Raw genomic sequence first — 25728 nt, 5'->3', positions numbered from 1 at the left:
CCTAACTTTAGCCCCCACCCTAAGGGGAAAATGGAAATTCCTTTTTTTTTTAATTATTTTTCCCTAACTAAGGGGGTGATATAGGGGGGTTTGATTTACTATTTATAGCAGGTTTTTATGTTTGGCAGCTGTCACATGCTATTGCATTGCTGTCTAACTGATGATAATGATTTTACCGCCAATCAGAGGTAATATTTGCCGTGCTGTCATGTACATGACAGCATGGCAAACACTGGATGTTTGGGCCCCCTATTCAAGTGAATGAGGTCTGGGTTTGGAGCTGAGTAATGCTCTGGTACCCCAACCCAAACTTTTTTTTAACTATTCGGCTGAAACCACCAGAACCGAACATCCAGAGGTCCGCCCATCTCTAGTGAATATGCAGCATCAATCTGGCCACAAGTGGGGGGGGGGTGAATTATTCTTAATTATGCTAAACCTACTGTTTTTTTGTTCAGTAGGTCAAGGGACATGAACCATTGTTTCATGTAAGACTGTGTGTTGACACTTGTATGTTAATTTGTGGAATGGCTGCCAATTACGTATTTCATCAGCCCCGTACAGTATACTAAGGGTACTGTCACACAGTGCAATTTTGATCGCTACGACGGTACGATTCGTGACGTTCTAGCGATATCGTTACGATATCGCAGTGTCTGACACGCAGCAGCGATCAGGGACCCTGCTGAGAATCGTACGTCGTAGCAGATCGTTTGGAACTTTCTTTCGTCGCTTGATCACCCGCTGACATCGCTGGATCGTTGTGTGTGATAGCGATCCAGCGATGTGTTCGCTTGTAACCAGGGTAAACATCGGGTTACTAAGCGCAGGGCCGCGCTTAGTAACCCGATGTTTACCCTGGTTACCAGCGTAAAAGGAAAAAAAAACAAACAGTACATACTCACATTCCGGTGTCCGTCCTCCGGCGTCTCAGCTTCTCTGCACTGTGAGCGCCTGCCGGCCAGAAAGCGAGCACAGCGGTGACGTCTGACGTCACCGCTCTGCTTTCCGGCTATGGTGCTTACACAGTGCAGAGAAGCAGAACGCCGGGGGACCGACACCGGAATGTGAGTATGTACTGTTTGTTTTTTTTACGTTTACGCTGGTAACCAGGGTAAACATCGGGTTACTAAGCGCGGCCCTGCGCTTAGTAACCCGATGTTTACCCTGGTTACCCGGGGACTTCGGCATCGCTCCAGCGCCGTGATTGCAACGTGTGACCGCAGTCTACGATGCTGGAGCGATAATCATACGATGCTGCGACGTCACGGATCGTGCCGTCGTAGCGATCAAAATTGCACTGTGTGACAGTACCCTAAGAGGACAAATTTGGAGGACAAAAATGCAGTCTATTTGAACACTCAAACAATGAGGGATTACCCCACTGACCATTCTTCCAAACCTGTGGGATATAAAGGGCCTGCTCTTGTCACCGGTCTGCTTCTACAGGACATTAGCCCAGGAACCATTGCTACAGCTGGTGGAATACAGATCTGCTCCACTATCACTGAACCCACAAAGACATTTGGAGAACCCACGTTGGGAGAATCAGTTCACCTGGCCACATACCTCTCTGTTCTTGGTCAGCTTCTTAAGCTTGCCGCTACCTCCTCATTGTGGGTGCCCTCCAAAAGTGGGGTGCTAATGGTTGGGGTAGTTGGCCCAGGATGAACCAAAGTTGCTGAGGCTCTAATCCCCGACAAGGCAGGGAAAGGTTGAGACTGTCATTTGCACCATCTTATCTGGCAGACAGATGCATCTCTGGAGACACATGTTCTTGGATAGGCTAAGCATTCATGTATAACAGGAAAAGAGGATTAAGCTGCTGCAAGACACCACTGGCAGTGACTTATCTCCTCTGAAAATAAAAGGATTGATCATTGAAATCGAGTAGTGACGCCACCAAATACAAAAGATGATTAGCCCATCCTCCAATATCGATGGGTTTAACCATCTCTCATTTAATGTATATGGGCATTGGCTTTTTTAATGTACTGTAGATCCACAGATTGGAGGAGGGAAGTGTTTATTTATATCAGCATTTTTCTTATGTCCTCACACATATAGGTGACACTCTTCAGGATAGCACTGTTGCATTGTTTTGTGATCTTTCATAAATGAGTTTATTATAATTAGAAACATTTTGTTCTTTGGCATGAAGTACCGTCTTGTAACATCCTGATTATCAGAAACCTCTTGTAGGAGCTGATCCCTCTAGCATTGATAAATCCCACTGTGTGGTTAGAGGATCTGATTGCACAGCATCCTGATAATGTGACATGTATAGCCTTTGTGTATTGTTCATTCAGTTTCTAGTCTGTGTTTGCAGACCAGCAGCACAAAGCTCGGGTTAGAGAAGCTGTCATTCTGCAGTGGGACCTATGCACCCTCCCACTATAACTCCTGGACTTGCTGGCCAATAGGAGATATCCCTATGGATGCATTGTTATTCCTTACACTTCTGGCCAATCACATGAAGAATTCCATTGTAACGAAGTTCACTGTGCTGGGGGATTGGCAAAAGTACATATAATCAAAGAGAGGGATCTCACCTAAAGCAGAAGGACTGGTCCTCCTTGTCCCCATTCATCTAAGGCAACATCCAAACATCTAATATCCAGTAATTATTACATCCAGCAATGATTGCGGAGAGGAGGCAGCCATACTGAAGTCATATCTGTAATAAATATACCAATTACCAAGTCTACTGAAGCTGGAGGAATAAATGTGCAGGAGATGGAGAAGGCGACTTCGGTTGGACTATGTCATATATGTGTCCTCCTGACTATATTCATGGCTATGTTTCCATGCTCACAAGGAAACTGGATGTAGGTATCTTTTCTTTTTCCTTTGTTGCTTTGATGTACAAGTAATGCACTTTTATTGCACACTGAGGCTTTTCTTTCTGTTACACAGTGTTTCAGTGGTGCCTGCACATCTGTGTACACCATGCCGAGAAATATCTCCTGCTAATTATTACTGCCAGGTCCCTTGTGCTGAGGTCTCCTACATTCTGTACATCCAGTCTCACTGTTTACACATCAGCTTTCCAGCTATTAGACAGAATAATACACAGCATTTCCCTGTGCAAGTACCAATTCCCATACAACAAGAACCTTCTCTTCTGTGCACATCTGGAGCCTACAAACAAAAAAATGACACTTCTCAAATGTGTTTACAGGCGGCTCTGAAATATGATAAACACATTGAATTCAAGATTCAGATCCCCTGGGGTTCACTCATAAATTTCTATGTATCTGCATAGTATATTTGTAATTTGGGGCAAATGTTATACTTGATGAATCATGTCACTGTTTATATCTAAATGAGGAAATATTGTATATTATACAATTTTTTTGCATACATTTTTAAATGTATGCAAAATTAATGTAGCTATCTATATTTTGCTATGTATCGCTAGTTTGGAAAAATGAAAACAGAAAACGTCACATTAAAATATGGATTATACATGTGTGTGTATTAAATATAAAATTGGTATTTAAATGTATTTTAGATCATATTACCATTTGTATATATACTCTAGCTATCATATCTATATATCTCACGAAATATTTATCATATAATATCTATAATCTCATATTTATCTATTTATCTAGAATCTAATTATCGATCTAGCAACTCATATCTATCATTTCATATCTCTCTATCATCTCATATCTATTTATCATCTAATATCTAACTAATCATTATCTATCTATGTATCTATCATCTATTATCACATATTTATTTATCTATCTATTTATATATGTGTCTATCATCTAATATCTATCATTCTTTATCTATCTATAATTTCATATCTATCTCATATCTGTCTATTTATCATTTAATATCTATCATCTCATATTTATCTATCTATAATTTCATATCTATCTCATATCTGCCTATTTATCATCTAACATCTATCATCTCATATTTAGCTATCTATAATTTCATATCTATCTCATATCTGTCTATTTATCATCTAATATCTATCATCTCATATTTATCGTATGTATCTTTCTATCTGTAGATAACATGATACATAACACAGTATTACCATCAGAACTGATACAAGGAGACTGCCCTCATATACCAGTACCATGGAGTATAAGTTTCACCATCCAGCTGTCTCCTAGTCATTTGTTACATGTCTTTTGATTCTGGATTAACTAGATTACTATGCGATGTTGTGATACCTTATCTGGACCATGTCTTTTATGTTTTTTCTAAGCCTCTAGATTCTTTCAGCATTTGTTAGCTCATGTGCGCTGTTTTCCATTTGTTTCTTTGTTCTCCCTTTTTTTGATGCAGAATTCTGAGAGATGTGCCAAGCAAGGCTATACATATTTCCATAGCTTTGTTCTTCGCAGTGGCTTATCTTCCCGCATGGTTTGTAGTCACTAGTCAGTGGTAGATTTTGTCATTAATATCATGGCACATTCCCGCTGCTCGTTAGTAAATTGTCCGCATGTTATCACCAAGGTCTGAAGAATTCAGGGCTACATTTGCTGAGTAGAGCTAAACCATTATTTCTGGACTTTGAGAAACTCTGGCTATTTTGGATGCTTTTAGGGGAATGTCAGAAGAATAAAGGGCAATTAAAGTTTTGTGGAATTCAATGAATTTAGCAATTGTAAAATATGATCATAGATTATATCTGAGAGTGAAAAAAGTGAATAAAATTCAATCTGCTCTTTAGTCAAGATGTGTTATAGATGAACAAGTGCTACGAGAGCAGTGACCACTTTCAGGCGGTCTAGTAATGCGATATTTTGTAGATTTCAGTGGCGACACATTTGCGTTATTTTAATATATAACATTAAAACACAGACACAGCTAGTATTTCATAGCAATGAACATTGTGTACTAGTAATAATTTCCCATTGTCAGAATATTTTTAAACATACTAATTGCAATGTTTGGGGTCTAGTTCACTAGTACTCGTGGAAATCACTTTTTACTTGACATTTCCTAAGACACAATAATCTAAAATCATATTGATCTAAAATGGTGTGCAGCAATTGGTGTCTAAGTCATATCTGACTTACATTGGCATACTTCAATTATCGAGGCGGGATTCTTATGATTCTTGATGATTTGTAGCTCTGCAGCACCTGGAAAGTCTTCGTTTGACTCTCAATCCCATGCGGCGTACTACATTTCCAGACATTTTGCTCGCTGGGCCACTTTCCATTCATCATAACATTTAATGCAAAATGAATTATGGATGCAAACCTAGACTTACTGGCCAAAATCCTAGATGGTGCTAAGAATTTTTATGCTTTGTGGTTATGGTTTTCGGGGGATGCGTCATTTGGACAGGACGATCTGAGCTCATAGGCCAGGTATTCGGAGAAAAACATGGTGGTAGCAATGATAGTGTGTAAAAATTGAATATAGTAGGTCACAGTAATCTAGTGTACATAGACATCAAGAGGATATGAAAAGAGATGTCGATCCCAATTAGCCACCACCCTGTGAGATGCATAAACTGCATACAACTTATTGTCTAGCGTTCTCAGCTGGGTTTACAGATAGAAAAACCCTTAACCAAGACGGAGCTGTAAAATGTAGTAACTTTGCCCGAAAAGCGGAAAAGAAAGGATGTTAAAATCCGGAGAGACTGTGTTAAGTATGCAGTGTCATTAGGTCAGTGCCACGAAGAGGACAGAGACCTTTATGGAATGAGGACCACAGAAAGGAGATTTGCAACTTCAAACTATAAAACTAAACATCTTGTCAGGTAGATATTTATAAATTGTAACACTTTTAGTAATATATTATATGACATGCACAAAGTACACCAAGATTCTAGATAATAATATATATATATACTGTATATATATATATATATATATATATATATATATATATATATATAAAACTCGTAGCAGTAGATAATATAATGCACCATTGCACATCTACCCAGTAAAATCGAATCTTAATAGATTAATTGTAATTTGGATACGACTTTCCTTCACCACGGGCAAAATATGTCTCCCTGAACTAGTTCTGCATCTTAATAGATTGGTTATTTTGAAGTGTCTTGTTGGCACCTCCCCCATGATATCTAGCTCTAGGGACATATGCCTCACCAGCTCCTTCCCTAAGGCCTAATTCAGGCATCCATGGTTTTCAGCATACATGAAAAATGATCCAGATGTCATCAGTGTTTCAGCTTTAACCATCAGTGTTTCATCAGTGACTTTTTTCATATGAAAAAAATAAATTAATGACAAAGCTTCTCCTGTCCATTACAAAGTTATTCACGGCCAGCACCCGGACTGTAAATTGACGCCATCTGTGTGTGTGGTACCTTGTCTTCAAGGACCCATACACTTGTATTGGTCATTTTGATATATGACGATCAAAAATGGACACAAAGTTCGCAAACAAAATCACGGACATGTGTACATCACCGATAGACTTTATGTTCTCTACATGATTTTTACAAATAGATCACGTAGTCATTACATGGAAACAAGACTTCTGGATGAGGCCTTCTGCCTTCTGCCTCACTCAGACGTTCATGATTTTTCACATGAGCCAAAAAGTCAGAGTTACATCAGTGATTGATTGCTCCCTCCATGATTCGCATTTTACTACTAGTGTATTATCAATGATTTTCACTGATGAAAAAAAAAATTGCAAAGCTTTCCCTAGCCATTACAATGTTAATCACAGAGAGCACACTGACTGCACACTGATGCCAACTAAGTGTTGTCCATGATTTTCATGAACCCATTGACTTGGAAGGGTAACAGAGCAATTTCTTGGACGTGAACAGCCCCATAGATTACAATGGGCATGTTTTCTCCGTATAAAACACTTGCGTGAAAAGCCGATGTCTGAATAGGCCTCAGCTATATCCTTGATGTAGGTCATAAACCCCAACAAGGAGCATGGCAGTCAGGAATATGGAGCATGCCAATAAGCAAAGCTGAAAAGGACTTTCATAAAGCAATGGCACCGGATGTTATTGGAAACTCACTAATCAAGGAATAAATGTTTTCCTTGTGGTGTTAGGTCTTCATAAATAAGGACTAGGATAGTGGCTATGTCACATTTGAGCATTTTTTTCTGGAGATACGGCACATAGCCCTCACTATACATTAGCCATTTCTCATACGTACAGGGCGTAATGCTCCTAGCTTTATAGAGCAACCATTCCACCGATAATACATAGTCAGATAGAAGCTTCATTTCCTCCTCAGATAAGAATATCTCATTGTCCAGACATAACATTTCAATCTTCTACCCTCTGACAGCTGACACTTATTACTTTGCTGGCTCAGATAACTATTGCTGGCTGCAGAGGAGATTTTACATTAGCTGTACACATAATACAGTCACTGCAGAATTACCATATACAGCTAAATAAAACGGGTAAATTAAAGATTCCTATTTTCATAAGAAAAAAACAAACCATTTTCCATCCATTCGCATTGTCATCCATGTGGCATCCATTTTTATATATCAGCAGGTATTCAAATTTACAAGACCAAATACAGGTTCCTATGTTGATAATGGCAATGCATACACAAAAGTTGGATGTTTTACAGTTGATCCATATGGGATCCAATTCTTTTGCAAACCCATCGACTCAAATAGGCAATTTTTAACTGAAATATGGAGATGACTAGTGCATGCTATTTTTTTACGTGGAAATTCAGTCCATCAGCACTGTATCCACCATATTTACCAATATAACTCCAAGTTGCCGATGGACTACGTTGCTATTTCCGGACCAAAAAGATGTAAAGTCAAATGGTTTTAAATACGTTGTATTATAGAATGTGGGACATCTATGACTTATCGACAATATAGCCCATAAATGTCCAATAGATGATCAGTGATGTTTTTGAGCTCCGATACAAAAAGTTAGAAATGGAGAGGCAGCACAAAAAGTGGCATGTAAAAGTTTGGACACCCCTGAGTTCGAATTAGTTCTTGTGAACAAATAAGCAAGTTGAAGATGAAATGATCTCTAAAAGGCTTAAAGATAAAGATGACACATTTTCTTTGTATTTTAGGAAAAAATACATATTTTCATCTTTTACATTTTAAAATGGTCCGATGCAAAAGTTTGAGCACCCTACATGGCTAGTACCTAAATAACCGACAAATGTGCTAACCAGTTATTTTAAAGTATCTCCTAAAAGATTACAATATCATTCTATAAAAAACTGAGACCTCTAGATTATACAAGCCAACAAATTGTATTAATGTTGTTTATGTATTAATAAAATTTGTTGGATTATGTAAAGGAGAGGTCTCCATTTTTTGATAGGATCATATGGTTAGTACCTAGTAGCACCCCTTTTGAAAGTATCACAGCTCGTAAATGCTTTTTGTAGCCAGATAAGAGTCTTTCAATTCTTTTATGAGGGATTTTCATGCATTCTTCCTTGGAAAATTCTTCCAGTTCTGTTTGATTCCTGGGTCGTCTTCCATGCACTGTTATTTTGCAGTCTAGCCACAGATTTTTAATGATGTGCAGATCAGGGGACTGTGAGGGCCATTGTAAAACTTTCAGCTTGCACCTTTTGAGGTAGTCTATTGTGGATTTTGACGTGTGTTTAGGATCATTATCCATTTGTAGAAGCCATTCTCTTTTCAACTTCAGCTTTTTTACAGATGGTGGTATGAATCCATTGTTCCCTCTACCCATGAAATATTCCCTGTGCCATTGGCTGCAGCACAGCCCCAAAGCATGATTGATCCACCCCCATGCTTAATGGTTGGCGAGATGCTCTTTTCCTGAAATTCTGTGCCCTACACTTTTTCCACACATACCTTTGCTCATTATGGCCACAAAGTTCTATTTTAAAGTCATCAGTCTTACAAAATGCACCAGGCTTGTTTAGATGTTTGTTTGCATACTTGCTGAATTTTATGGTGAGGACCCAGGAGAGATTCTCTTCAGATGACTCTTCCATGAAGGCCATATTTGTGCAGGTGTCTCTAAACAATAGAACAATGTAACACAACTCCAGAGTCTGCTAAATCTTTCTGAAGGTCTTTTGCAGTCAACTGGGGGTTCTGATTTGCTTCTCAAGCAATCCTATGAGCAGCTCTCACTGAAATTTTGCTTGGTCTTCCAGACCTTAAAAAAAGCACATCATAAAAAAATGCCTCACTAAAACCTTGTCAAATGACAAATGCACTAGCAGGATGCGGCAGGCACCCACTGATAAAGGCTGGAGCAACACAGGTGCAAGCTACTGATGAGAACAACCACCCACTCACCTAAATAATGGAGGGATTGGCTGCCTAGTAGCAAATATGCACACAGATAGGGCTTGCATAGGACGCTAGTCACACAGGTAAGGCTGGGTTCACATTGCGCTAGGGCAGTCCGTCTAAGTGTGATGCAAAGTGTCTAGATAACAGTCTATTGATCACGTCCATAGTATTAGCAGGCGGGCCGTCCAACACTATATATATATACATGCACCACACAGAAACACCAAGCCAACAAAAAGGGGCCTAGCTGCATCCTGCAAAAAATGATAAAAAGTGCAATAAAAAGATGAAAAAATGTATGCATATAATAAATACATTAAATGAGGTATTGGTTAATATTTTGGCCAAAATGGATAAGCTCGCAACACAAAATCAAGGGTCCCCATTACTTGTGAGTCTTGACACTAATTTCAAAACAGCTAACAGAGAAACTCAAAAAAAACACATCATAAAAATTGCCTCACCATGGTGAGGCATTTTTTATGATGTGTTTTTTTCCAGACCTTATCTTGAACTTCACTATTCCTATTAATTGCTGTTTCTTAACTACATTTCAGACTGAGAAAATGGCAACTTGAAAATGCGTTACTATCTTCTTACAGCCTTCTCCTGCTTTGTGGGCCTCCACCTTTTTCATTTTCAGAGTGCTAGGCAGCTGCTTGGAAGAACCCATGGCTGCTGTTTTTTGGCACAAGGTTAGAGGAGGCTGGGTTTTTATAAAAAATTGCATCACCTTGCTTTTTCTAACGATGATAGTGAACAAGCCATAATCATAACAGGTTAATTAACCCCTTCATGACCTTGGGATTTTCCGTTTTTGCGTTCTCGTTTTTCACTCCCCTCCTTCCCAGAGACATAACTTTTTTATTTCTCCGTCCATATGGCCATGTGAGGGCTTATTTTTTGCGGAACGAGTTGTACTTTTGAACAACATCATTGGTTTTAGCATGTCATGTACTAGAAAACGGGAAAAAAATTCCAAGTGGGGCGAAATTGCAAAAAAGTGCAGTCCCACACTTGTTTTTTGTTTGGCTTTTTTGCTAGGTTCACTAAATGCTAAAATTGACCTGCCATTATGATTCTCCAGGTCATTACGAGTTCATAGACACCTAACTTGACTAGGTTATTTTTTATCTAAGTGGTGAAAAAAATTCCAAACTTTGATAAAAAAAACAAAATTGCGCCATTTTCCGATACCCGTAGCGTCTCCATTTTTCATGATCTGGGGTCGGGTGAGGGCTTATTTTTTGCGTGCCGAGCTGGCGTTTTTAATGATACCATTTTGGTGCAGATACATTCTTTTGATCGCCCGTTATTGCATTTTAATGCAATGTCGCGGCGACCAAAAAAACAATTCTGGCGTTTTGATTTTTTTCTCGCTACGCGGTTTAGTAATCAGGTTAATCCTTTTTATATTGATAGATCGGGTGATTCTGAACACGGCGATACCAAATATGTGTAGGTTTGATTTTTTTTATTGATTTATTTTGAATGGGGTGAAAGGGGGGTGATTTAAACTTTTATATTTTTTTTTAATTTTTTCACATTTTTTTTACTTTTTTTTTTTTTTTACTATTGCCATGCTTCAATAGCCTCCATAGGAGGCTAGAAGCTGGCACAACGCGATCGGACCTGCTACATAGCAGCGATCATCAGATCGCTGCTATGTAGCTGAAATGCAGGTGTGCTATGAGCGCCGACCACAGGGCGGTGCTCACAGCTACAGAGGATCAGTAACCATAGAGGTCTCAAGGACCTCTATGGTTACTCTGCAGAAGCATCGCTGACCCCCGATCATGTGACCGGGGTCAGCGATGCGCTCATTTCCGGCCGCCCGGCCGGAAGCGCCGGTTAAATGCCGCTGTCTGCGTTTGACAGCAGCATTTAACTAGTTAATAGCGGCGGGTGAATCGCGATTTCACCCGCCGCTATTGCAGGCACATGTCAGCTGTTCAAAACAGCTGACATGTCCCGGCTTTGATGCGGGCTCACCACCGGATCTGACCTCGGACGTACTATCCCGTCCGAGGTCAGAAAGGGGTTAAGGTCTGAAACCTGTGTCAAACATATCTGTGCACACAAATATCCAAGGGTGCCCAAACTTTTGCATCGGCCCATTTTCCTTTTTGCAATTTTCAAAAGGTAAAAGATGACTTTAAGTGACTGCAGACTTGTGAATCCTCACATCACACACACTGCTCGCTGTGAGGATTTGCCAGTATCGGGGAGAATGACTACAACTATATGATTTGCATGCAAGCAGTCATCATGTGCTGACTAGACGTGCGTGGCCTTGCTTAATGGAAGTGTATTGAGCAAGTCTAGATACAGCTGAGTTGGAATGTAGCCGGAAGTATGCCAATCGCATACCTGCGGTCACATAACCGTCAGTACCGGAGAATCCTCACATGTACACGTGCAGTGTGTATGATGTGATGTGAAGAATCACTAATCTGCAGTCACAAGACTGCCCGCTACCAGCACCAGCACCGGAGAATCCTCACAGCATGCAGTGTGCGCGATGTGAGGGTTCACAAGTCTGCAGTCACAGAGTGATTGCAAACTTGTAGTTTAAGATCGGACAACCCCTTGTACGGATCCTGAGAACAACCCTTTAGCAAAATTATCAAAAATAAGCTACCAGAATAAATCAGTGGGAACAAGGTAGGAACTTGTAAAATACTCATTTGTACTACACAATAGCAAACAATGAGCCACAATGATATCCAAATCTTTCAGACTTTGATGCCTATGCATTTTATGAACAAGGTAAAATAAGTTTTAAAATCGATAACCTTGCATTATTTCTCATTACAGGTGGCTTGGTGTCACATCTTTTGGGGTCCCAGAAAAGTTGGGTTGCTCCAACCTTCCCTTAAATTTACGACAAAAAGATATGTGTAAAAAGAAGCCATATTTGTTGTCCAGCATACGTGAGGGAGCCAGGCTCGGAATCCAGGAGTGCAGGAATCAGTTCAAACATGAAAGGTGGAACTGCTCTATTTCCCCAACTATGTACTCATCTAGTTCATCATTCTCACTGTCATTCCTGTCATCCTCATTAGCATCCGCACATTCAGTCTTTGGCTATGAACTGAGCAGTGGTAAGTTTTAGTCTTAATAATAATTAATAATAATTTTCATTATACATTGTATATAAATGTCATCTCCAGAACTTCATCTTATTCACATGAACCTAAATTTATGTGAGTGATTCTACTGCGTACAATACTTTTATTATTAATATGTGAGTAATGGACACTTTCTAATTTCTCTTAACCTCTTCATGCCATAGCCATTTTCCGTTTTTTCCTCAACTCCTTTCAAGAGCCAAATCTTTTTTACATTATTTTCAACATAGCTGTATGAGGGCTTTTTTTTGCGGGACGAGTTGTACTTTTCAATGGCTCCATTGATTTCACCATATAGTGTACTGGAAAAAGCGGTGAATTTGCAAAAAACGTGCAATTCCACAATTGTTCTATGGGTTTTTTATTTACCATGTTCACTATAAGGTAAAACTAACTCCTTACTCCGTTTACCGATCTGATTAAGTTATTTTACATTTTATATATATTTTATAGAGCAGATATTTCTGAAGATAGCGATACCAAATATGTGTATTTTTTTTTACTATTGTTTTATTTTGTTTTACACTTTTCCTACAGGTACCGTAATTCAATTCTAAAATGACAGGTTCCTTTTAAAGAGGAATATACATTTTATTAATTTAATTTTTTAGGCCGGGGTCACAGTGAGACAATCGGGTCAATTAAGCTAATGACATTCAGTTCAAACACTGTCAGCGTTTGAGCAGAGTATCATCTTAGTGTGATTCGATATTCTTGCATTCAAGAATCATATCACAGGTGTGGAGAAGATGGAGACGTGTATGGATGCTCGTGTTGCACGTCACGGAGTGGTAGCCGGGGGCAAAGTACTCATCTTGTTTTATGCCCCAGCATGCTACATGAATGTGTGGGTCCTAACTGGCTGTATGGACTTGTGCTGTGAGGACATCACGCCCATGCATGCTGTGTGTACCTTAAATAAAGGAAACCATCGTTCAAACGTAAAGTCTTTACTGAACGATAAAATAGTCCAAACATAGAGTATTTACTGAACACTAACTTGGCAAAAGTTATATACAAGGGGTAGCGGGTACAAAATCTTTTGCACAGTTCCTCCACGGTATAAAGCATTCTACCCTCACACTGTATCCTTCTTCTGTAGTCTTACTCCAGGGCTATGCATTCACACTGTTTCATCCTAAGTTGCCATAAGCCAGCCTAAACATCACAGTCCTGAACAGCAAGTCTCTCTACTTGCTGAGTGATTCCACATCCTACTTCCTCCACTACTGGTGCCCTGGATCCATCGCTCGGGACCCCCACCAGTCCCACAAACTCAGACCTGTTTAGGTCTGTTACCTTCGGTGTTGCACACTCGGGGGTTCATGACTCAGCGTCATATCCACAGATGCCTCCTCCAGGAGGCAACTGTGACTAATCAGTCACACCTTTTTTAGGATATTGCTATCCCCGTCCTTTGTCTCCTCTTACTGTGAATCACCCCAATGGCAGAGCCGCTAATGTTACCTCTAAACTCTAACACCTGCTATCTATATCCAAGAAGCATTCACTTTCCCTAAACAATAAGCCTCTCCCCCCACTATGGGCTAGTCCCAAGCATTAACTCTATCTTACTCTAATGTCAATATCTAAACTATCATTAACTATCTATCCCTGTACTCCCTATCCTATACACTATGTACTACACTACCCTATACTGTACATTACTTATGTTACATTATACATTACAACACAATTCCCATGACTCAATGTATACAAAGACACAGGAAACTATTTACACACATTTGATGTCCTCAGGGCGAGGAACGCTGCAGCACAGTCCACCAACGTTACATTTTCTCTTTAGCAATGGTTGTCCTTGACCATGCAAACACCTGGAAGACACCAATGCTTATAAAACACATACCAGTCTCTCTTCCAGATGCTCTGGCCGACACAGATCCTAGTCTCACTAGGTTGGGACCCCGAAAAATAAGAGTTCAAGTTCTTTCCACTTTTAAGCTCTCTGGCCAACATAACTGTGTTGTCCTTCCCCCTCTCCCAAAACATGGGTCCTTGTTATCAGGACACAGTACTCTTGGGGTAGAATCCATTGAGCCCCCCCACCACCACCACTGCTGAAATCCAGTCCAGAGCTGAGGGTGTAGGACCCTCCAGCGGCTGCAGCATCTCTGTAATTGAGCCGGGGTGGGGTGTTAATAAACAGGAGGTTAAACTAAATCTTCAGCCATCCACTGTCAACAGCAAGGAGTCCCAGATAAATGTGTAACATGCACCGTACGAACTTCAGCATCAAACTCTGTTTACTTTGGGGGATTCATTTTTCCAACTGAAAGACCTGGAGGTGATCCCATCCCCCAGACACCTGTCTTGGGAGTGGTGTATCTCCTAGAACTAGCGGAGTTCCCGATGTGTGGACAATAACAAATGCTCCGGCCATTACCTGGGTGACAACCGACGCATGAGCCCTCGAGGGCATTCTCTAGCACTCCTTTGGTTCAGGCTTCAAGATGACAGACCTCGAAGACCTCCTCATAGTCTCTCTCTCCATTTTCCACCAGAGTAAATCAGAGCCCTGTTTCTCATGAAACACACAGACCACATACCATCTGCAGCGACCATCCATTTTCAGAAACTGGACCCTCGTGCCCACAATGAGGTCATACTACCCTCACAACGGATATTCCATATTGACAATTTTTCTCTCAACATACAGTATATATTGTGGTTAGCTCCAAACTCCCAAATACAACCAGGCAACCCCCACATGTACTTATGCTGGCTAACAGATGTAAATCATCCAGCTGCAGCAATAAAAACTAAATCTCCGAGCACTAAAAAATACTCGAAGGACCCCCGGTCATGCTCGAGAAATCTCGAGTAACGAGTATATTCGCTCATCATCACTAGTCAGATAGCACCCGGCTGTGTTATACACTCATGTGAACGAGCCCTTACTCAAATCATAGTATAAGATAAACTGGCCAAAAAGTGTGAGCTGAATGTTCAGCCCCTGATGCAAGCCCTCTAATAAACTTATCTCCTAACACATTGTAATATTTGTAATTTTTGGGGACGATTCTTGTGCAGAGGGGTTATAGAAGCTGGAGAAGTAAGCTGTATTTTCCTTTTTGGGGATTTATGTATTTCCATTTCTAGAAAGGGTGTTGGTGGGGTACAGGGATATGCTGTCTGCGCCAGAAAGAGACAACCCTGATTCCAGTTTAACAAAGCTGTCACTAAAAAGTTTACTACAGAACCATGCATATTTAGTATGGATACATAATGTAAAAATCATATGCAGTCAGGCTACAGATATTACTCCCCGTGTCAACTGGGAAAGGTTTAAAAAGGGTTGACATATCATTTCGCAGCCACTTTCTTTTAGATTTGTTAAAACAACATTAATCTGCTATGGCTACCCTGGGAACTGTTAGCGGAGTCCTGCATGTGGTTAAAAAGAGTGTATTTTTCCAATAAAAATACAGCTTAGCTTCAGGAAACCGCAGTTTGATCTAATTGCAGCATAGGACAAACACTGAAAACTCTGGAGATTTGAGAACAATTATAAATTAAAGAATTCACATACGGAATTCACAAGATCTCTCATTAGACTTTCTGGGTTTTTTCAGCTTAAATGTAATGGATTTTATTACTTAAAGTATCATATGCATAATTAGTAAAAGGAATTAATAAGTGGGAGCATACACTGTACAAGTGCTTACACTTGGTCCTCAGGGACTGAACTTGAGCACTAAAGCAATGATAGAGTTATGGTGACAGCATGTTAATGTATGGCTTTAGGGTTGATTTGCATACTGTTATGCACTTAAAGGGATTTTCTAGTTTTATTAATAGGATAACTATCAACATGGGATTGGTGGGCGTCTGAACGTCCATCCCTCCACCAATTAGCTGTCTAAGAAGACTGCAATGCTCCTGCAAATTTCATTCATTATACATCCTACAAAAAACAGCTACTAACATGATACATAAAAATAAATTGCATTATGCATTTTTAATAAAAACAATTATAAAAGTGGAAAGAGAACTCTCCAAACAAGATCCATTGTAAGTGGCCCAAGTATATAATTTGACATCTCCGTATGCATAAAACAATCACTTGATATACTTGTAGATTGTGAACCTTCGCGGGCAGGGTCCTCTCTCCTACTGTACCAGTTATGACTTGTATTGTTCAAGATTATTGTACTTGTTTTTATTATGTATACCCCTCCTCACTTGTAAAGCGCCATGGAATAAATGGCGCTATAACAATAAATAATAATAATAATACTTAATTTCAGCAACAGAAAAACTGACCTGCACATCAATAACTAGTCTGAACAGGTGCATACCAAAAAAAGCAAAATATGAAAATGGTTGCACTCAATTGTGTTAAAACACGTCAATGTGAAATACATGAAGTGGGAACAGCAAAATGGCTTTTGAAATTTAGGAAAAATACACATGAGACGTTTAGCATAAAATTTGGCCAAATAGTGTGAGCCCATCCACCATTGTCAAGGTAATCTCATGAATCGGATGGGTCCCTGACCTAACTGCCCAGTGTGAACACTTACCTATGGCTAATATCTGAATGCATGGGAGAATTCACACTGAAATGTTTCCGATCATCAAACAAATTTAAATATTAGACAAAGATAACACAAGTAAACACAAAATGCAGTTTTTTATTGAAGGTCTTTATTATTAACATAGAAATAAATCCAAATCTACAGGGCACTGTGTGCAAAAGTGATTGCCTCCTAAACCCAATAACTGCTTGGCCATCCTTAGTAGCAACAACTGCAATCAAGCGTTTGCAATAACTGTCAATGAGCCTTTTACAACACTCTGGAGGAATTTTGGCCCACTTATCTTTTTAGAATTGTTTAAATAAGCTATATTGAAGGGTTTCCAAGCATTCACCGCCTTTTTAAGGTCATGCCACAGCATCTCAATCGGTTGAAGGCCTGGACTTTGACTAGGCCACTGCAAATTCTTAATTTTGTTTTTCTTAAGCCTTTCAGTGGTGGCCTTGCTAGTGTATTTTGGATCATTGTCCTGCTGCATAACCCAAGTGCGCTTCAGCTTGAGGTCACAAATAGATAGCCGGACATTCTCCTTCAGGATTTTTTTTGTAGACAACCGAATTCATGGTTCCATTTACCATAGCAAGTCTACCAGGTCCAAAGGAAGCAAAACAGCCCTAGACCATCACACTACCACCACCATCTTTTGCTGTTAGTATGATGTTTCTTTTCTGAAATGCTGTGTTACTTCTACGCCAAGTGTAATGAGACATACACCTTCCAAAAAGTTCGCCTTTTGTCTTGTCAGTCAACAGAGTATTCTCCAAAAAGTCTTGGGGATCAACAAGATATCTTCTAGCAAATCTGAGATGAGCCTTTATGCTCTTATTGCTCAGCAGTGGTTTTCATCTTGGAACTCTGCCAAGCAGGCCACTTTTGCCCAGTCTTTTTCTTATGGTGGAGTCATGAACACTGATCTTAAATGAGGCAAATGAGGCATGCATTTATTTACATGTTGTTGTGGGGTCTTTTGTGACCATTTTTTAGATGAGTCGTCGCTGCGCTCTTGAGGTAAGTTTGGTTGGTCAGCCACTCCTGGAAAGGTTTGCTACTGTTCAATGTTTTCGCCATTTGTGCATTAATGCTCTCACTGTGGTTTGCTGGAGTCACAAAGCTTTAGAAATCGCTTTATAACCCTTTCCAGACTTATAGATCTCAATTATTTTGTTTCTTATTTGCTCCAGAATTTCTTTGGATCGAGGCATGATTACTAGCTTTTTAGGAACTTTTGGTCTACTTCACTTTGTCAGGCAGGTCTTATTTAAGTGTTTCCTTGATTTAGAACAGGTGTGGCAGTAATCAGGCCTAGGTGTGGCTAGGGAATTTGAACTCAGTTTGCCAAAGATGTGATAAACCACAGTTATTTTATGTTTTAAGAGAAGGGGGGGCAATCATTTTTTTTTGTACAGGACCCTGTAGGTTTGGGTTTCTTTTCCCCTTAATAATAAAGACCTTCATTTAAAACTGCATTTCGAGTTTACTCATGCTATCTTTGTCTAGAATTTAAATTTCTTTAGTGATCTGAAACATTTCCGTGTGACAAAATAATTGGTAATTAGGACGGGGGCAAACACTTCTTCACACATCTGTATATGTATATATGTTTAGGATTTCTGTACAGGAACTAATAAAGGCACTTTAATAAAAATAAGTTTAAGTTACGGAATAAGATGGTGTTTATTATGATTTGTGTAAACTTTGCATACATAGCCTATTAGCAGACTGGCACAACTGAATAATTTTGATGACTACATATATGCATGTAGGACATGAACCACAGAGGTAGCAAGTGTTGGACTGGCCCACCAGATTGCCTGATCATTCTATGACTGACTAAATACTTTCTATTCCAAAACTGTATCTATTGTTTTACAGTCAATGGAGAATAATTGTGAACGTACAAAGGGACACATTGGGACACACCTTCCTGTTAGAAGGGTCCTGTGACAAAACCTGATCACAGGATGTCATGCTACAATCCTGGGATAAGTGTTTAGTTCTCTTGCACTGTCATCTGCCATGTACTTAATCTTTATAAAGCTGGTACTTATTTTCTGCCACCAATAATTGCTCAGACCATTTATTGCCTACCTTTATTCTAGGGACTAAAGAAACAGCATTCATCTCTGCAGTGACAGCAGCAGGTCTGGTGCACTCCATCACCAGGTCATGTAGTGCTGGTAATATGACCGAATGTTCCTGCGACACAAGCCTTCAGAATGGTGGCTCAGCCAGCGAGGGATGGCATTGGGGAGGCTGCTCAGATAATCTTCAATATGGAATGTGGTTCAGCAGGAAATTCCTTGATGCCCCCTATAAAAACACAACTGGACAGGAGTCCAATATTGTTAGTGCCATGCACCTGCACAATAATGAGGCTGGGAGGCTGGTGAGTAGGATGAAAACAACGCTGATATTGACCGCTACGATGATGATGAGCTATTATAGACTTTTGTATATAGTACATTTAAGTGCCAGACTAAATTATTGCTTGAGAAGGCTGTTGTCTGTTTGATACTTTAATTTTTAGGGAAGGAAGGGAATGTAGATGAGTGACAAGTTATAAATAATGCAGCCTTAGTCATTAAACACTGAAAACATCCACCGTAAAGCCCCACTTATACCAACCAGTTATAATGATTTATTAGTTTTTGCACAATCATAATGATTATTAATCAATGTGAGTGTAGGGTCAGATGGAACAATCAACAGTTAAGGACAGCTGCATTAATAATTAATCAGTTTACATTGTACATGCACCTAACAATCTATTAAAGAATTGCTGCGGACGGTTGTCCGGAAGCAGACGACACTTAGCTGGGCACAATTTACTATGTCTGACCCAAACTAAAAGGGTTAAGCCATCAATATTAGTTTGGTGGTGGTCCAATGAACAGTTTACCCCTCACTGACGTCACTGAGGCAGATCACCATGAGAATTTTTCTCGGTGATCTGCTGTGAAGACACTGAGCTTGAACTGTGGTGACCTCATCACTGACTCTTTCCCACGGTCCTGATGTCACCGCAGTTCAGGTCGGCTGGGAACACAGCCTCAGGGATGTCACTGAGGCTGCGCTCGCAGCATCTTATTTCCCAGTGGTTCTCAGCCTAGACGGTCGCATCTTGGCACAGCCAATGGTTGAAAACTTATTATCCCCCAGACATGGATTACGGTGTGGGACAGAACGACAGACAGGTATGGTATATTGTTGTTTTTTTATTTTATTACAGGAGATCGAGGGCTTCTGTGCAATTAGGCTAGGATGTAAAAATGGTTTAAATGAGAATATAAAAGGAGTCTGTGTCATTTTTCAATTAAAGGATTTTATTCTGGCTGTTTTTATTTAACATATAACTATAGGATTAGTAATGGAGAGGTGTCTTATAGACACCTCTGCATTACTAAGCTGTGGGCTCGATGTCACCTGACAACACAAAGGTGACATCAACCCCACAAATATTAACCCCACTTGCCACCGCTACAGGTCAAGTGGGAAGAGCCGGGCAAAGCGGAGAATGATGAGAGCCATCTTCAACACCTGCCACCGGGGAACAGCGCTTACTGTAGCGCTTCTTCCCTGGTGCTGATGCGTGTCACACAGAGAACATCAATTTGTGTTCTCCGTGTGCACGTGTGGGATGTTTTGCTACATGTGTCAGTGTCTCCGGTACATGTGAAAACTGTCACCACACGTACCGGAGACACGGATGTGTGAAAGAGGTCTTGGTGTGGAGCTGGGAGCCAGAGGCACATTGCTCAATAGTTTTCAACAGTATGATGAGCAGCTGAGCAGAGAGAAGCCTGCAGACTGCCGCTGCACCAATCAGTGCTCACACTTCACAAGAGAGGGAGGAGCAAAGTGGTTCTTCTTCCTGTGCAGTGTAGGCAGTTTCCTATGCGCCCTGTCTCAACCATCCTGCATCCCTGTCCATCAGTATGCACCGCCTACTGGCAAATATGAATTTGCTGTGAATTATTAAAAGCAGCGTAGTGCAGACCACTAGATGGCGAAAGTCTTACGGCCTTTTCAAGACAACCCTGCATGCATGAATATTACAAACTAATCTATAGAATTAGCACACACATCAACATAGTGTTAATGGCTTAATTGGCAGGCGGCTCACTTTATTTGGATGACCAGGACATATTTGCCTTCTTATAAATTAATTTTATTGTAAATAGATAATATATATATATATATATATATATATATATATATATATATATATATATATAAAATATGTATATCTACAGCATATAGTAACATAGTAACATAGTTAGTAAGGCCGAAAAAAGACATTTGTCCATCCAGTTCAGCCTATATTCCTATATTCCATCATAATAAATCCCCAGATCTACATCCTTCTACAGAACCTAATAATTGTATGATACAATATTGTTCTGCTCCAGGAAGACATCCAGGCCTCTCTTGAACCCCTCGACTGAGTTCGCCATCACCACCTCCTCAGGCAAGCAATTCCACATTCTCACTGCCCTAACAGTAAAGAATCCTCTTCTATGTTGGTGGAAAAACCTTCTCTCCTCCAGACGCAAAGAATGCCCCCTTGTGCCCGTCACCTTCCTTGGTATAAACAGATCCTCAGCGAGATATTTGTATTGTCCCCTTATATACTTATACATGGTTATTAGATCGCCCCTCAGTCGTCTTTTTTCTAGACTAAATAATCCTAATTTCACTATATATTTTTTTAAGTTACCTTTTTATGTATAAAAAGTGGTAAAAAAGTAACTTGATTGGGACACGCCATTCATAGATAATTTTTACCAATTGGGGATTGTGCAATCCCATAATTATATCCATTTTGTGTGTATTACGATGTATTTTAGGTCTGTTGCCTGTGTTCTGTACACTGTGACCAGCGTAGTATATGACTAGAGTACATGTTACATCAGCGTAATGCTGATGCCTGTCACAAATACATAAATACATGCGTTTTTATTTCATACTGTAGATTCGCTTCTGATTGTGGATCTCTTTCATTAGGCAGTGACAAAGCTGATGACAGTGGACTGTCGCTGTCATGGAGTCTCCGGTTCCTGTGCTGTGAAAACATGTTGGAAATCTATGTCTTCATTTGAAAAGATTGGAAATTACCTAAAGGATAAATATGAAAATAGTGTCCAGATATCAGATCAGATGAAACGAAAAGTCCGCAGGAAAGAGAAGACTCATCGGAAGATACCAGTCAGGAAAGAAGACCTTGTTTACACCAACAGATCCCCCAATTATTGTGTAGAAGATCAAAAACTTGGAATATCTGGGACCCATGGACGAGAATGCAACCGTACCTCAGAGGGACCAGATGGCTGTGACCTGCTCTGCTGTGGGAGGGGGTATAACACGCATGTAGTAAGACACGTGGAAAGATGCGAGTGTAAATTTGTGTGGTGCTGCTATGTGCGCTGCAGACGATGTGAAAGTATGACTGATGTTCATACTTGCAAATGAACATTAAAATATATGACCTATTTAGTTAGATGACCAGATTAATAAGAATCTATTTATTCTAAGTCAAGCAAGTTACTAGTCCTGCTGGCCGTAAATTGGCTTGACGTGACCACACCATTAACCATATGGCAAGACTCTGCAATCATTTTAACAGTGGGAAACACTTGCTGATGTAAGGAGATGGCAAAGTCCAATTAAAGCGGAATCACGATAAAGTACATCTGAGGTGTACAAAACAGGGGAAACTAGTATACTACAGACTGGTGGAAGAGACTTTGGGAGTGATTTGGAAAACAGCCATGGAAAAGTTACACATAGCAATAAATCAAGATAAAACATCAGAAAAGTAATCTGACGTGATGCTACAGCCTGTTATGGTCCAAATCCTTAAAATAATTGTATTGATAAATTAGATATTTCACATTAGGAATGTTTTCCAAATTTCTAGCACTATGTGCACATTGCCTCTATGGCCCTGCACAAATTCTGAAGCAGCTCCCAGACCATACAATAAACAAATCAAATGGTCCCTAAATGCTAACATAGCAATTTTTAACTTTGCAGAAAAGCATTGTTGACTATGTTTTTCATTGCAGAGATCTAAAAAAAAACTACATATGCATACATTATTGTTAACACAGGAGCCTATGGGAGACACATGCCACTGTATGTTAATACGGTGGAGTACATCCAAGCTTTCTGTCTGAGATCTATGGCAGCAGATCCTCCCGACCTATACCTGAAGGAAGGGTTAAATGTGATGTGAATAGAGCCTAGGTTGGTTGTTCATTTTGGAAAAGGATGTAAGATTAATTTTAATATTACACAGAGCCATATTTACAGGACATGCTGCCCTAGGCACCAACAGGGATTAGGCCCCATTCCGAAAATGTGCGGCATTTTTTGTTTATGATGCTAGTACACACACACATACAATATATACTGTATATATATATATATATATATATATATATATATATACACATATACAGTAAGCATATATATAATTTGGCTGGCGTTGTACGTAAGCACTTTTAGGCATTGTGCTGCCATATTATGATGATTATATATATATATATATATATATATATATATATATATATATATATCTACATATATACAGTATATAATAGTATCATAATATGGCAGCATAACGCCTAGCAGTGCTTATGTAAAACATCAGCCAAACTAGCACCGTTGTGTGTAACTATTGTATCCTAAAAATATGGTGCTCCTTTGCTCCCAGAGCAATAATAATGATGCCATTTGGTGCTTACAGTACATAGCACTATACAATACAAATACTATAGACTTATGTGTTAATAACATTTTTATCAAATAGCTACCGTATGCCATATTGTCTCTCAATGCCTAAATAACACAATATGGAAGTGTTTTTGCACATGCTATAAAGACACACATGAATATAATTATTAAATAAACACAGAATTTTACAACACATGGACACCTCAAACATTCACACACACATGAATGTTCAAGACATGCATTCACACATACTGAATACTACGTACTGTATATTTACACACAATGGTATACATACACTCTCTCCAGTCTTTCACTGTAGACAGTACATATGTTGAGATGATGGTGGAGGCAGTGGTAGCACCGAGGAATCATGTAAGGACACATTTTATTTTAAAAAGGACCTGTCACTTGCCTTTAATATGTAACTTTTTTATTTGGTGTAAATGCTGCTGTTCTCCTGAACCTTGAAGTGTTTATTTCTGTTCTAGTCTTATTAGCCAACTGGGCATGGTCCTCAAGAAGATACCTGTAAAGAAAAATGACCCTAGCTGGCTAAAAAGACTAGATTTACATGGAAGAAAAAAGGGGGAATAACTCAAACTGAAAGGCACATTTAAACCAAGTAAAATAAAATTACGTATTTATGACTGGAAAGACAATGAAACGTCCAAAAGCAGCAAACCAGGAATTGGAAATAGGAGGTAGTTAAGCTCATTCGCACATAATCTTTGGGAGGAAGGGCAGCAATCACTTGATTTACTTAAAGTGATTTTACAAGAAGGTAATAAAATGGCTTGCAATTCAAATGGCAGCCCGTCCCAGCCACATGTCAGAATGGGCTGAAGTCTGAAGACACAGAGCTTATGAGACCTATGTCTCAACTGACAGAGGTGATGCATTGTTAACATACCAGTGACCGTCTGGAGAAGTGTGTGACAGAATACATCTTCTCGCTTTGTGAGAACTACAAAATCTTTTGCCCAGCCTCAGTCCTCCATGCTCCGAAGCCATGAGATTTATTTCTTCTCCTGTCAGAGCCCTTCTATTGCAGCTCCTGTATGTGTGCACTGGTCACGGGAGCTATGTTTCTTCACACTGCAGCCCATCCTGACACATGACTAAGATGGGATGCCGTTTGAATTAGATGATGGGGACCATTTTACTGCATTAAATGAGAGCCCCTTTAACCAGAGATTGGTACCTTTGGTATGTCTTATGGGCATTTGCTTAGTGTGTAGTGTAGCAGTGCCTAAAGATTCCCACCTCTGCTTAGGAAAACATGTTGATTGCTCCACTTCCACACCCAAGAGACTATATGCAACAAAGTTTTGTAGCTAGACTCCTGATCAAGAGATGCAATTAAGTAAATTGCAATGCAATAAGTAAAACACAAAATCAATATATTAAACTGCAGTCTGCTGGCTTCTGCCATCTTAGGCAATGGCCTTGTTATAGAAACAGCATTGATCTTACACAATGATTGGTAAAAGAAAGTATGTGCAAATAGATAAAAATGAAAAGATGAATGTTTAACTTGGAGGCAAATCACAAGTCTATTAAACAGTAAAAGCCATTTTTGTATATATAAATTAAATTTTATTTTGTTAAAGGGTATATATCAGGGTTTTATACTACTTAAAGGTGTACATTTTGTAAATACTTAAATTATACAGTTCTCGCACTGGCTAGTAATCTGATTGCTTGTATGGTACATATACATACTTGTGTTTTAAAATTGAAAATGTCAAATTCTTTCAATCAAAAAAGCACTAAAACAAAGAGAATTATCATTATTATCAAAACATTTTATCACACAAGTTGTTATATATTGTAAAATACATATAACATTTATTATAACTAATTCTATAGTTGATGTGTATTTTTTTACATTCTCATTAAATTTTTGGGTGAAAATTAAATGGTGTTATTTTTTGTCGTTTCACCAGTTAAAGAAAAATGTGTCTACGGTTATAAATCCACAGCTGATATTAGTTGGCTGGATCCAGGGCATTTTTGCACCAATTTGATTGTGTTAAACTAATTTTCAATTTAAGTTC

General features: G+C 39.4%; 1 protein-coding gene across 1 annotated transcript; it reads left to right on the top strand.

The window, feature by feature from the left end:
- The first annotated feature begins 2557 nt into the window (after window positions 1-2557).
- On the top strand, window positions 2558-23372 carry WNT16 (Wnt family member 16). The gene is made up of 4 exons (XM_077261063.1): window positions 2558-2828; window positions 12064-12350; window positions 19036-19322; window positions 21941-23372. The coding sequence occupies exons 1-4, from the start codon at window positions 2737-2739 to the stop codon at window positions 22403-22405; spliced, it is 1131 nt and encodes a 376-aa protein (XP_077117178.1). The 5' UTR covers window positions 2558-2736; the 3' UTR covers window positions 22406-23372.
- Window positions 23373-25728: the final 2356 nt, after the last annotated feature.

Source organism: Ranitomeya variabilis, chromosome 5, assembly GCF_051348905.1.
Source record: "Ranitomeya variabilis isolate aRanVar5 chromosome 5, aRanVar5.hap1, whole genome shotgun sequence".
Taxonomy (NCBI): Eukaryota; Metazoa; Chordata; class Amphibia; order Anura; family Dendrobatidae; genus Ranitomeya; species Ranitomeya variabilis.
Note: the sequence above shows the minus strand (reverse complement) of the source record. Positions and strands in the feature narration are given on the sequence as shown.